The sequence below is a fragment of the Amphibalanus amphitrite genome, unplaced genomic scaffold (genome assembly GCF_019059575.1).
Source record: "Amphibalanus amphitrite isolate SeventyFive unplaced genomic scaffold, NRLGWU_Aamphi_draft 000927F_arrow, whole genome shotgun sequence".
NCBI lineage: Eukaryota > Metazoa > Arthropoda > Thecostraca > Balanomorpha > Balanidae > Amphibalanus > Amphibalanus amphitrite.
Genome location: NW_024882421.1, coordinates 584 through 15,481, shown reverse-complemented (window position 1 = coordinate 15,481; position 14,898 = coordinate 584). Strand labels below are relative to the sequence as shown.

The following is a 14,898-nucleotide window of genomic DNA, read 5'->3' as shown; positions in this document are numbered from 1 at the left end:
ACACAGGTTGGCGGTTGGCGATGATACCGGGACGTCATACAGACCGAGTCGGTGTTTTCCTTGCTATCAAAATATTGTTGAGTGCATCAACAATTACAATCGTGTTTAGTGCTGGCTTTTGTTTTTGTTTTGTTGTTAATTCTGCTATATTGTTGCGTTCACTCACCGAGCACTCGTCGATAACTGCCGCGTCCGTGCGGCGCTGGCCCGCGCGGAGCGGGACGGGGTTGTGACCTCCAGTGCCCCGGGGCAAGGTCAGCTGGCGGTCGGATGATCGTTCGGTCACGCGCAGGGGCGGTCGCGCGCGCACAGTGAGGGGAGGTCGAAGTGTGACCGCCACACACCTCCCTCCCCACTTCCAGCTACATCTTCGTGTAGGTGAGCCGATCAGGCTCGTTGCGGTTTCGCAGCGGGTAGCGGTTCAGCTGCGGCGGGGAGCAGGTCTCAGATTCAGCAGGCTCCTCGGTGGGCTCATCCTCAGCAGCCCTCGGTCCGTGAGAACCGTCCGGTACCGCGCCATGACGCAGGTCTTCCACGGCCAGGTCCACGAACGAGTCCAGGTGGGTCTCGTCAGCCCGACGTGCAGGCGCCGGCGCCGGCAGGACGGGGGCCGGGGTGCCGGCGTCCGAGCTGCAGTCCTTAGAGAGCAGTCGGTCAGGCCTCACTGGACAGGCACGCAGGCGGTCGTGGTGCACGATCATAGACCGCCTCCTGCCGTCTACTTCCCTCACTCGGTAGGTCACTTCGCTCTTCAACTGGAGAACCTCGAACGGTCCTATCCACTTGTTGGACAGCTTCGGACTGACGCCTACCTTCCTGTTCAGGTTTGACACCATGACGAGGTCCCCCGGAGCGTGCTGACTGAACCTGACGGTCTGTTTCTGTCTGTAGGCGCGCCTGCTGGACTCCACCTTCTCCTTCACCTCATGGCGCAGCTCGTCCAGTTCTTGCAGGCGTGATGCTATCTGGCTGTCATCTCGGGCGCGACCTGCCGCGAGATCTGTTGGAGTCGTGGCCTCATAGCCGAGCAGCAGCATATGTGGAGTCTGTCCCGTTGTTTCATGTACGGCTCTCCAGTAAAAGTCTTGTTGGTTTTGCTTTTTCGGACATATCTGGTCCTATATAATGTTCAAATGCATAAGTATCAACCCGAATTATGTGTATGCACATTTACCACGAGACTGTGAAATTGCATCGTTGTATGCCAAATACTTTCCGAGATATTCACCAAAAACCTCATTTTCTGCCGTTTGGGGTATTCTGGCCGCAATCTTCCTGGGATCGCCTATGACATCAGTAGAGCCATCTAACGAGAGGAACGCAGAAACACAGAATCATGAATGAATCGAGCGCGTAGTAAACGGTGTATGAAAGGGAGACTCGGCAGAGGCTATCCGGGTGGCCGGCGCGCGGCGCGCCCTTAGGCATCGGCCGACCCTTCGGACCGCGTGGGGTCAGAGGTCGCGCTCGGGAAGTCTCGGCTCTGGGTTTAATAAGCGCTGTGCAGTCAGGAAGGGAGGATAGGATAGCACTAGCCCGACTGACTAGTGTCTCGGCTGATTCGTGTGGGGTGGAAGGGGGCACAGAACGGGATGGTGGCTAGTGGTGGATGATGGGATGGTGGTTAGGTTAGTGCGTACTGCGTAGAACGTAGCTGAACATGCATTGTTTTTTCATGGCAAACAACATGCAGCATAATGTGCGGGATTATGCCAGAACTCATACAAAAGGGTAATAATATTTCGGCCGAGGGAGTGGATCAGTGCCATGACAAAGCATGACGATGCTGCCAAAATCGGGATGCTTTTTTGCCCCCATTTTTTACCCCTAACATGCAGCGCTTAATCCGAACTTAGAGGTCCCCGACTGACCTTAGACCTTAAAATCGCACCTGTCCGGTGCGCCACCTTTTCTTCAGGGGCGCTCTTCTTGGTTGTATCTGTTCTTACCAATAACTAAAGCAAATCGAATGTATAATAAAAAGGCATACCTCGAACACAGTTTTATTCGCACCCGCTCGTATGCATACTTGTTTTGACCTATACCTTCTCGCATCATAATATCACTTCAGTGCTTAACCCTCAACGGAATTTTGGGTTTTCTGCATACGAGTATACCCCGGCCGGGGGGGGGGGGGGTGATTGCGACCCCTCTCCGTCTTTTTGCCCCTAATTGAGCTAGCGCCTTGCGGATAAAACTGAGCGCGTGCGTCGTATGAGATGCAGCAACTGGTACCCGATTTGAATGTCTCGGGTCAACCGATAAACTCTGAGGTCAGCTCAAAGTCGCGGGATCGGTTTTTGGTAAACAGCTTCACCACTTAAGTGGTTACAGAGCCAACATTATGGCACCATCGGGGTTTGCATGCTCAACTTCAAGCGCGTCGAATAGTATACGCTTTGTTTTCGTTGAGGTCAATTTAAGGCATGTTCACATCAGGTCATGGTCATGGCAGAGCCACTCAGGCCACGAAGCTGGCCCAAGGAAGTCATATATGTAGCTTCTTCGATTCGGTAGGTCCTCACAAGTCCACTGGTGGCTTCCCGACTCGCTAGCTCAATTTGATCGGGACTTTTTGGTGAAAACTCCTGTGACCTTAGTGACGTCATAAGTGAAGTCGCCTAACTTTAAGAATGGAAAAGTGAATGCTGGGGCTTGCAAAGATTGTATAAAATCGCGAATTAATGCGCTTGAGACAGCTTTAGATGGCTCCTGGCGCCAAAATAACAGCTTTCATATTTCCCAACTGATTGATAATCGTGAGGTTGCGTGTCCGACCTGACTTCAGGTCACTCTTAAAGGGACCCTCCCACCTTAACATTAGATTTGAGTTGAGATAGCCAAAATGGGGTCCCTGGCTCACAATTACCGGTTTCGGCACTCACAACATCGAGAAATGCCTTAAATCGGAAATATTGAATTTCAAAATTGCAGCATTTTGATTCAGAGGGGCTAATGCTTAGGAATACCCCTCTGAATGTGTGACGTCAACGCAGATATCTAACGATTTTTAAATGTTTGACTAAAACGTTTTGTAGCACGCGGTGGTATATGCTATTTGCGCGCAACATCTGCCGCAAACGCCGCACTTCTAAAATAAAGTCGCTAGAAACAGCGGAGATCCCAAAAAAGTAAACAAAAGTAAAAGTCTAATATCTTGAAAACCGGTGAATATTTTTCGGTGAAATTTGGTAGATATTCGTTTTCGCTCTTTCTGAACCGAGCGACATCACTTTCATGCCAATTCATAAACTTTTTTGAAGGTGGGAGGGTCCCTTTAAGAAAAATGCGAGATAGCTACATACAAGTTGTGAGGCCTCTGTGAGATAGTACTAGATCATATAAGCTTCATTCCCCGTTGAAAAGTATCCTGGCACGAAGGGTGCTGCGACGTCGCGATATTTTGGGACCTTACAGAGGTTCACTTTTGACGTCATTGGTCAACGGCCTGACCTTAACCTTCGCACTTGTAGGAGGGTGTCGAACAGACCTCCTACCCTCAGTTTTTCGCAAATAACTCGCGCAAAAAGCGGCTGATTGCGACGACACTTTCAGTACCCTCGAGTTAATCAATATTACGCCTACCCTGTAATTTATATGACCCTGACTCAAAAGACCTTTGACTTGTGATTTGTTTTCCGAAACCATTTTTGGCCGGAATCGCGTTTTGGCGTATTTCGCGTAGAGCGCGTTTTATTGTCTTTTTGTGGCTTTAAGCGATCTAACATGTGAAAGGATGTTGATCCCATGGATTCTAGTGGGTATCAAGGTCACGTGAAGGTCAGTCAGGTCACTGATCTTTGATGACCTTTGTTCACTCTTTCGAGTTCTACATGTTTCTAGGGTAGATTTTGGTCTTTGGAGTTGATTTCGCATTTAGAAACCGTTTGAACCTTTAAGAAGTAGTTTTGGTTCCCTCGTAACATGTGACCTGATGCACGAAAACATCATCTGTGATCAAAACTAGCTTGAAATTCGTGATCAGCACCCCGCAAAACCCTATAACAGCTTCACTTAACGAAGCTCTAGCAGGTCCCGATTCCCCGACTTTTGAGTTATATTGACCTGTCAACCAATGACCTAGGACCTTGAAATTGGGTATCATCGGCCTCCTCTCGTCACGGGCAACACGCTCTTTTTCCGCGAAGCGTTAGCTCGATCAAGGGCTGAACGGCAAAGGGGTCCAATGGACCCTCCTCCCCCCCCCTTACGATAGACGCTGGCAAAACACCAATATGGGCGAGGGTGAAAATACAGCTGCTGTCATAAAAATTCAGCTTGAATCAAAGGTCAGGCTTGCCAAATTTCAGCTTTCGCAGCTATCAACAAAAATAAACATGTGGAGGCGGCACCCGCCTCCCCCCTCTCCTCTCGGCCACTGCCAGCGAGGTTTTAAGCGTATCATACACGTTACAAGGCATCATATATCAAGATGACACACCCCAGCAGCCATATGCACTGAACAAAAACTTATTACCCACGCTAGTCTATCGGCACCATAGCACATGGTCGAGACTGTCGTCAGCCACGGACGCGCACTCGACCAACCCTCTGAGCCCGTTGACTGCGGGTGACCTTGACATGTCAAGCCTGATCGGCGGCCGGCCGCTGTCGTGCGTCGTTACACGCGGAGGGGAGGGAGACACAAAGCTCTGCGTTATAGTTGACCTCTGACCTTTCCCTGCGCCCTGGTCACTGACCCCGCTCCATGTCGCTGGGCGGTGGCATGGCGGTGGAAACCGGTTCTAGTCTCTACACATGCCACCATTCTAACCCTCCCCTCCCCACGCTACTACGCGGCGTGGAGTACGCTCGTGCGTAACTGGGCGGAGCAAGGGGTCACGCGATACAGGGGCGGAACTGGTTGCCCTCCCGCTCGCCGAGCGACCTACGACTAATACCCTGGAGAACCGTACGCTTGTCCGGTAAGCCGCCATGACCTCCGGGAGCCGTGCATCCCAGTCAGCGTGATTTGTCGACACGTAGGACCGGAGCATGTTGCCGAGTGTTCTCATGAACCGTTCCGCTTGCGGGTTTCCTTGTGGATGATGGGGAGTTGTCCGACTTTTCTGGATGCCGAACCTTGCACACAGCATGCGGAAGAGCTCAGACTCAAACTGCTTCTCTTGGTCTGAGTGGATCTGACGCATGGCGCCGAAGCGACAGATGATCTCATCCATGAGGACCTTGCACACGCTCTCGGCGTCCTGACGCTCCATCGGGAACGCTTCCGTCCACTTCGTTGCCTGATCTGTGACAACGAGTATGTACTTGTTACCCCTCCGACTGGGCGAGAATGGTCCGCAGATGTCAACTGACACGAAGTCCCACGGCCGCAGCGGAACAGGCAACGGCTGATGTGGGGCCTTGTCGCGCTGGTCTGGCTGCTTCACCTGGAGACACACCTGACAGGAACCGCACCAGTCGGAGACATCCGCAGTCATCGTGACCCAGAAGAACCGGTCTCTTACCCTATCCAGAGTGCGCCTCCCTCCTTGATGGCCAGACATGGGGTCATCATGCGCCAGCCTCAGCACAGCCGGCACCAGGTGTGCCGGCACGACAACTTGCTCGCGCTCTCGGCCGCGGCACCTGTATCTGTTGATCAGTAGTCCGGCTTCGATCTTCAACGCGTCTCTTCTCCTCCAAAGCCGTCGTGCTCCTTCCGGAGCGGTCTGGGCGAGCCTGCCGATCGCGATGCCGTCCTTGACACAGCGCAGAGCCTCGTCCCGCTCCTGCTCCTCCGGTGTCACCAGAGCCGTGTCTGTCAGACGCACGGCGCTGACCGGCGCACGGGACAGCGCGTCGGCATGGGGAATGGACTTCCCGGCGACGTGTTGGATGTCGAGCTCGAACTCAGACAGCTTCAGAGCCCACCTGGCGAGACGTCCCTTCAGCTTGTTGGAGGTGGAGAGAGCCAGCAGTGGGTTGTGATCCGTTCTGAGCACGCAACGCCTCCCGTAGATGTAGACCCTGAAGTGTTCCACGGCCCAGACCAGTCCAAGACACTCCTTCTCCGTGGTCGAGTAGTTACGCTCGGCCTTTGCCAACACTCGGCTGGCAAACGCGACGGGCCGGCCATTCTGAGACAGGATCGCGGAGATCCCAACATCGGAGGCATCAGTCGTCAGCTCGAAGTCGCTGTCCATCTTGGGATACGCCAGGACTGGCGCAGTCACCAGAACGCCTCTCAGTTGTTGGAACGCACTGTCACACTCTGTAGTCCATCTGAAGCCGTTCTTGAAAGTACGGTCTGCCTTCCTCTCCAACAGTCTCAGCAGCGGCTTGGCCATGTCGGCGTACTTGGGACAGAAGCGCCGATAGTAGGATGTCAGACCGATGAACCTCTGAAGCTCCTCGTGCGATGCTGGCGTCGGGTAGTCGCTTAGGGCCTTGAGCTTGTCTGGATCAGGGCGGATGCCGTCCTGGGTCACGAGGTACCCCAGGTAGCGTACCTCCTTCTTGGCGAAACTACACTTCCCCAGCTTCAAGAGCAGATTGGCGTCCGCGAATCTCCCCAGGATGTCGTCCAGTCGCTTCAGGTGCTGTCGAAGTCCTTCGACCATAGGATGACATCGTCCACGTACGACAGGGTGTATAGCCAGTTCGAGTCCGCCAGAAGCATCTGGAGCGCCATCTGCAGCGTTGCGCCTGAGTTCTTCTGCCCCATGGGCATCCTCAGCCACTCGTAATGGCCGCTGTGGGTCGAGAACGCTGTCTTCTCGATGTCACGCTCGTCCATCTTGAACTGCCAGTATCCGCTGGCCAGGTCCAGTGTGGTGAAGAAGCTGTTGTTCTGCAGACAGTCCAGGGCGTCGTCGATCCGGACCAGCGGGTGTGCGTCGAACTCGGTCACTTTGTTGAGGCCTCGGTAGTCGATGGTGAGCCGACTGCTACCGTCCTTCTTCTTGCACATGACGACGGGCGCGCTCCACGGGCTGTGGCTTCTGCGGATGAGTCCTTTCCGCATTAGGTCCTCACAGAACTCTTCAGTCTTCCGTCGGGTCTCCCAGTCGGTTCTGCGCGGGGGTATCCGGATGGGCAGCTGATGCTGGTCTTTCAGACGTATGCGGTGCTTTACCAGGTCGCACATACCGACCTCTCCCCGTACGGAGAACGCGCCGTTGCGTCGCAGCAGGACCGCCGCCAGGGCACGGCGCTGCTCGTCCGTCACATCCGACTCGGCGACCTTGCTGCGGACCATGTCTTCCAGCTGTCGCTCTCTTGCCTCCCTTTCCTCCCGGTTGAGATCGCTCAGCGGCGAGGCACGCACTGTCGGCGGATCCGCGTAGCCGACACATCGGGCGACAGTGCACGACTTGTACAACTTCACTGCACTTCGACCCGGGTTACACAGCCGCAACTGAACAGCGCTGTCTGTCCTGATGACGTCCACAGAGCTCGAGACGCAGAGGCTGTTCCCGTAGCGTCGTGTGAACTTGCTGTCCTCGACCAAGGTGATGTGCTGCCCGGGTGCACATGCAGTGTCGGCCCGCACTCTGCCCGCCAGCAGAACCTCAGACGCCGCGGGGATGGTGACGTCCGCGGTGAGCTCGACTAGGTGTCCGTCGGTAGCCGGTGCACCGGCCGCGGCTGGGCCGCCAGCGTCGCGGCTCTCCATAGCCACAACTGCAGCTGGGCCGCCGGGTACCACCGCCCTCTCGCCGAGGCTGCGTCCGCCGGTCACACGCCTGTCGGCCGTAGAGTTCTCCGTCAGTCGCATAGTCATGTGCACGAAGTCGAGCGCCACCTCGCCATACAGGGACAAGAAGTCATTGCCGAGGACGCATTCGGTGTTCACACTGTCAACAATCAGTACCGTGTGACGCCGCGGCGGCAGGTGACCACACTCGACGGTTGCATCAACAGTCCCCCTCACCTTCAACGGCGTGCCATCAATAGTCACCGGTGCCGATGCAGGGTGCACGAGGGGTCGGAACGTTTTGCACCCTACCGCCGGGCAGCTGCTGGTGACGAACGTGACGTCACTGCCAGTGTCAGCAAGCCACGTGACGCGGACGCCGTCGATGGTGCCCCGGATCAGCGGAGTCGTCCGAGCCACCCTAGAAGAGGCTACTACAGCGGGGACCGAGGAGCGGCGGCTCACATCCTCCTCGGTCCGTTCCCGTTTCCCGACCGCCGGTCTGCTGGGCGTTGGTACGGACAGTCAGAGCGCCAGTGGGAGAGTTCACCGCAGTTGAAGCAGCCCTCCTCCCTCCGACGGCTCGGTGTTCGGCGCCTGTTGGACGAACGGGACGAGCGGTTGTAGTCGCGGCTGGGACGGAATACGCGACATGCCTGCATCTGCTCCTCCAGCATCTGGATCTTGTCGGACAGCGCCGACAGCACCGAAGTCTCGCTGGGCTGAGGTTGAGAGCCGGTACTCCACGCGTCCGACTGTTCTCCTCTCGGGGCACCGTGGACGGCCCCCACAGATGCGCCGCCTCCCGTTGACGTCTCGATCTGCTCCAGCTTTCTCGCCTCCAGGAGAACCGTCTCTGTCGACCACGTTGGTTGGTAGAACGAAAGTATGTGTTTCCTCGACTTTTCTCCGATGCCCATCAGAAACCGATCCTTCACCAGCCGCTGGCGGTATGTGGCGTCCTCCCACTCGGGGTAGGCGCGAGCACACAACGTTTCCAGATCGTACAGGAACGTCGCCAGTGATTCGCCGGGCCTGCGAATACGCTGATGAAACTCCAGCGCGTACTGAACAGCGAGTCCGGGAGAGTCGAACTCGGCATTCAACTTCTCGCACAGTTTCTTCCAGCTGTTCCTGTCGCCGTCGGAGAGGCGCATCGCGAAGTCGAATACCCGACCGGTGATCGCCGGGAGCGCCATCACCGCCGTAGTTTCGTCACTGAAATCGCTGGAGGTCTTCTGTTCCGGTTTTGAACTGTCCCAGTTGCAAGCACGGGCAATCACTTCTATCTTGCTGATCCACGTTTTTACATTACCACTGCCGTCAAATTCCGGTAAACGGTAATTCTTCGCCATAGCCATGGCTCCGTTGCAGTTTTCCGCTGCCACCACGTGTTGCGTTCACTCACCGAGCACTCGTCGATAACTGCCGCCTCCGTGCGGCGCTGGCCCGCGCGGAGCGGGACGGGGTTGTGACCCCCAGTGCCCCGGGGCAAGGTCAGCTGGCGGTCGGATGATCGTTCGGTCACGCGCAGGGGCGGTCGCGCGCGCACAGTGAGGGGAGGCCGAAGTGTGACCGCCACAATATTAATCCCTACTAAGCTAGCGTAAGCCATTAATAGTAGCCTAAATCTGACACAAATCTGTTAGAAATAACAATTTGACATGCTAGATCGTCCAAGCTTTGTCACCTAACACCTGCTTTACTCACTTTGTGTGAGTAAACTGCTTTACTGTAGGGGAAGCGGGGGTAGCACCGCCATGTGGGAAACACCGCCATCCTCTCTATCGGCAAAACTCTCAATTGTAAATGCAAACACCCGCCATTTCGGTGTCCGAACGGAAACGGGACGCCGCGTGAGGTAGGTTTCGCTAAGATTTATTTGATTTTGAGATCGCAATTGCCCATTTTGTGAATTTCAAACCATCGTTGTAATAATTTGGCATGTTTTAGCAGCAAGTAAGTGGTCATTTCAAGTCAAAATGCCTTGATTTTTACGTTAAATTTGAGGGCATGAAGTGCTCTTCGTTGAGAAAGGAATTACAGAAGAATCGCGTCCCGCTTTGTTTTGCTGTCGGGGCGTTGTCGGTCCATGACTGTGTGTGGGGTAACACCGCCATGCTCGGCGGTGCTACCCCATGGGGTGGCAAAATGGATAAAGCCGCAATGATGATTCACTCAGCTCGGAGAAGAGCTTTAGTTAGGCCGCAAACGTCGTCTGTTTTTTAACCTCACGTTTGACTTCACTGGATGTTTCGAAATAAACGTGAATTTGTCATGCTTTGTATGCATATTGTCCGCAACTAACAGTCTGATCTGTGACAAACTAACAACCAACTCTTGTGTGTCTTATATGAGTTTGAGTTACTATTTCAGACAGCAGTAACGCTTCCAAGGGTGGCTGTCACCGTAAGGCCGATCTGTGGATAACATCGCCATCAGTGGCGGTGCTACCCGCACATTTTTTGGAGGACGGAAAATGCAGGACTTGTTTTCAATGTCTGTAAAGTAGCGAAATTTTATAATGGAGCGCTGGAAACTATGCCAACATGTAGGAAAACATTCCTACTTTCACATGAATGCAAAAGAGCTTCGTTTTTACTACGCATATCAGCTCGGTGAGCAGAAATGCTTAAGGTGGCGGTGCTCCCCCCGCTTCCCCTACTTTGTGTGTAATTCAATGATGTTATTCAATTTACATAAATATAAAATTCCTTCGATAATTCGTTACTCATGTGCCAGAAATATAAATGTCCTATCCATCACTACACGTCACAAGTTGCGCAAGCTCATATAAATGTACTACGACCGGGATCGTTACAGGCGATTAGCTAATCCGCAGTCAATTTCGGCTGCCTTAGAAGTCGCGAACATCAAAGGCAATGTGCCGCGTAGAAGGCATCAATCCTAACGATCCGTCGGCTGGTCTGCCACGCTGTATGTGGGGTCGGGACCCAGTTATCGTCTTCATAATTTATTATTTTGATACCAGTTACCCTATCCGTACTTTTCATTGTACGTTCTCTTGGATAAACCATGCCTACTATCCTGTATCCCATGTCGGTTAACGTTACAGCTAAGGAGCGGTGGCATCAGCTGTAAATCCGCTGACCAAGAGCACGATTGCTTATGAATAGTTACCTCCTGGTTCATGCAATCGGAGCAACCTGAGTTAGCCACATCAATGCATATGTTCTGATGTAATGAGCAATAGAGGTGAAGTAAATTTGCATTAGTAGTTAGAACGGCCATCCATTCTTAGCTGCATATGCTTCATATCTGTTTAGGTGTCAGCAACATTCTCCACATCTGGTTGGTGACAAGCTATAGGTAAAGACGCAGCTCGAATCTCGATGATAACATGATTCATTAGTCGCACCCAAAAGGGACGAAAAACCCCAGACAGCACACCCAAGTGGGTCCCATATGGGTCCGATATGGGACCCACTTGGGTGTACTGGCTGGGACGTTTTGTAGAGCATTGCTAAATCATTGAATGCACAACAGCGGCAGAACGTGGGTATATGTAAACAAAATTAGTAAAGCTGCTTGTCAGCACATATTTGCATGTAATACGCTTTTCGGATGGAATTTGCTCAATTGCGCATCCTTTTAGATGTTTTGATTCATGCACATACAGCTTTAAACACTCGCATTCACATCCTGCAGTGTAAAAAAGTTTCGTATTGCCTGCACACTGTGAGCGTCAGCATGACAAATCAAAGGAACATGGTAAAGCCCAACGGCTATTTTACACATTGGCCGCGTCTTGTTCGCCTTTCGAGCAGTGAACTATGGAACGTTACTCACTGCTCAGTGCTCACTGCTCAACTCGCCAGGAAAGCGACACAAGCGGCCATCACACCGCACACCACAGCATCACTTCTGAGACGCCAGGCGGCGCTCATCCCCATTCCAACCAGCTCGCGAAACTCTGACACCCTCTTCCTGAACTTGCCGAACTTCTCAGAGACATCACCGAGCGATGGCACTCGGGAGGTGTCGAACGGCAGCCACTCGAGATACTGCCGCAGCTGCTGCCGGCGCAGGTCGACCTCGATCTGTCGCAGTCGCTCCGAGAGTGACTTGTTCTGCGCTGACCGCCGCAGCTGCACCAGAGCCGTCTCGGCGCGCAGACGCACCTGGCCGCTCGGCTTGCAGGCGGTCTCGCTGGCGTTCCAGTAGAAGCCGTAGCGGCAGACGCAGTCGAAGGCGCCGCGCAAGTTCAGACAGGCCTCTGAGGTGCGATCGCAGTCGTCGGCGCCCTCGTAACACTCGTCGATATCGACACAGCGACGGAAGTAGGCACTGAAGCGGTGTCCGCGCGGACATCGACACGACACGTTCAGGTAGTTTGTGATGAGCGCGTCGAAATGCCGGTTGGCGGCGGCGTCGAACTTGCAGTCGCGCTCTCCGGGGCGGTTGTCGGGCATGCAGGGGTTCAGCGGCGAGTTTGTACACTGTTCTAGCGAGCGAACCGTGCGAAGTGGGCAGCACACCTCCGGGCAGAAGCTGTAGAGCGCGCAGGCGAACGGTGTGTCCGTGGAGTGCACTCGCGGGTCCTGGTTTCCCACCTCGGTGGAGTCGGGAGTCTGCATGCAGTCGGCGTAGTTGTCACAGCGCTCGGCGAAGTAGGCCAGCTCTGGCATCTGGTGCATCGTGTACCAGCACATGAAGTAGCTGGCGGTGGTCATCCAGCGGAAACGCTCCACCAGCGAGCGGAACGGGTCCGGCTGCTCGGTCTGCGTCTTGTGCAGCTGCGCACAGCGCCACGTGTGAGAGGTCAGGAGCCGCTGGAAGCGAGTGCGATTCTCGGCGCGCCACCGAGCCACATTCGCCACAGTGGCCGGCTCCTTGAAGGTGCGCTGCAGCTGCGCCAGCGGGTCGAACCGGCGCGCCGTGTAGGTCTGCTTGGTGACGGTGTTGAGGTACCAGAGGCACTGGTAGAGGCTCTGCCAGCACTGGTCCGACACTGCGGAGTGGAGGCTGGTCAGCGCCGGCCGGGGGAAGCGCAGGAACAGGTTGCGCGCCGGCCGCCTCCCCGACTCGCTCCACTGGCGCTCGTAGCGGCGGTCGAACTCGTTGAACTTGTGGTGACGCAGCGTGTAGGCCACGTTCAACACCATCTCGGCGATGCCCTCGGCGGTGATGCCTCTTCGACGATCGTACTCGCCTCGAACGGCGACCTTCTGGCTGACCTCAGCGTACAGAGCCGCCTCCTGGGCCTGGTTCAGCTGTTTGATCACACGCTGGAAAGGATTGACAACCTGAAGCTGGAACTGGCCGACACCTTTTCCCAGACTCTTCTTCAAATTGAGGCTCGTCGCTAAGCCCACGAGCACCATAATGGTTACACTGTGCGTGATCGCGTGATGCATGCCTACTCACGCAAACTATTGTGAACGTTTTATGACAGTTGTACTGCACGCGGAAGTTTCTGGCTTAATGCAGTCTACATGCCTGTGGACTACAAATATTTGTGATACATTTCATTGTTAGTGATCGGGTCGACGCCAGAAGAGCGCTAATTGCATGGCAATAACCATGACAACTCAAGTAGACGTTTTAATATATTTTGCGTGTCGATACGCCCTTGTACACAGTTTGGATTTTCCACATCTATTTGAGCCAGTTTTTAATGCTTGAAAGGTAGCATGCGCCAGATCACGTGAAAAATGATGAAAGCATCCTATAACCCTCGCATGTGTAGGGGGGGTCGGATGGACCCCCCATGGTTTTTCGCAAATAACTCGCGTAAAAAGCGCCCGATCGCGACGAAACTTTCAGTACCCTCGCATTGATCAATTTTACACCTACCCTGAAGATCTCATGACCCTGACCCCAATGACCTTTGACCTGTGACCTCTTTTCCGAGGCCATGTTTGGCCGGAATCGCGATTCCGCGTATGTCGGCTCGCATTAGCCGCGCGTTTGCAAGCTTTTCGTGGTTTCAAACGTTCAGACATGTGATTTGATGTTGCTCCCATGCATTAGGGTGGGTGTCAAGGTCACCTGAAGGTCAGGTCAGGTCAGTGACCTTAGGTGACCTCGGTTCACTTTTTCGAGTTTTACATGTTTCTAGGCTAGTTTGTGGAGCTGAATTCGAATTTAGCAACCATTTGAGCATTTACGAAGTAGTTTTGGTGACTTCGTAACATGTTACGAAGCTGTCAGAGGCGGTTGACACGTACTACGAATACCCGTCACGACCCCTACTGGTTGACCTGACCTGACCTGACCCGACCTGGTCAAAATGCCTAAAGACATCATCTGTGATCAAAACTAACACGATATTCGTGATCAGCACCCCGAAAAACCCCTTACCAGCCACACTTGACGACTTTCTAACAGGTCCGATTTTCCCGACTTTGAGTCATTGACCTGACCTGGAAGGTCAACCAATGACCTAGGACCTTAAAATTGGGTATCATCGGCTTCCTCTCGTCACGGGCAATACGCTCGTTTTTTCCGCGAAGCTCTAGCTCGATCAGGGGCCAAACGGCAGGGGGGTCCAACCGACCCCCCCCCCCCTACACATTAGAAGCTGGCAAACGCTGCACACATGCGAGGGATAACATGACGTTAGGTTAGCATTAGCATGTAGGATACTAAAATCATTTAATTGAATATGGTGACCACCAAACAGTGCACAAGGGTTAACAACACTGGGTTACCGTACCTACAAATGATCAAGAACTTGGTGAAAAAGCGACAAAAAGTTCGGTGAAAAACGAAAAGAAAAGGACAATAGGGGAAGTTGGGGCAATGCCGGAGTTGGGGCAAAGCCGAAATTCGAGATATTTCGAAAACCGTAAGACATGGATGCCACCTGTCAGTGATGCTCTGAAGCTTAAGTGACTACAATTATCGCATGTTTGTTACGAGTCGTCATTCGGAATACTTCGACTGTAAGGGGGCGCCAAGAGCGTTTTCAAGGTACGTTTCCCTTGTACTACATGCGCCTTTGAAGCTGCATTTCTTACTCATTATGCTACCGTTTGTCTGGCCAATTCGGTCAAGTAATCTTTAGCATGTCTTTGCATAAGTGTGCTGCCTATTTGAAATTTATACAGCACGTTGAAAAGTTATGGGCCTGCAAATGAAAGTATGGCAGGCTGGGGTAATGCCGAAAACGTGCGATTACGCACGTGTTAAAAGCACGCTACGTGGACTTTACTGCTGTAGAATAGCAACGCGTATTTTTAGTCACACAAATTACACTTTCAACCGACACAACGGCCTGTTACCTATAAGGA

The 14,898-nt window shown here is 53.6% G+C and overlaps 1 protein-coding gene across 1 annotated transcript; it reads right to left on the bottom strand.

The window, feature by feature from the left end:
• Positions 1-10,921: 10,921 nt before the first annotated feature.
• On the bottom strand, positions 10,922-13,242 carry LOC122368147 (multiple epidermal growth factor-like domains protein 6). The gene has a single exon (XM_043341816.1). It carries the CDS (start codon positions 13,018-13,020, stop codon positions 11,470-11,472), a length of 1,551 nt encoding a protein of 516 aa, XP_043197751.1. The 5' UTR covers positions 13,021-13,242; the 3' UTR covers positions 10,922-11,469.
• Between the last annotated feature and the right edge of the window lie 1,656 nt (positions 13,243-14,898).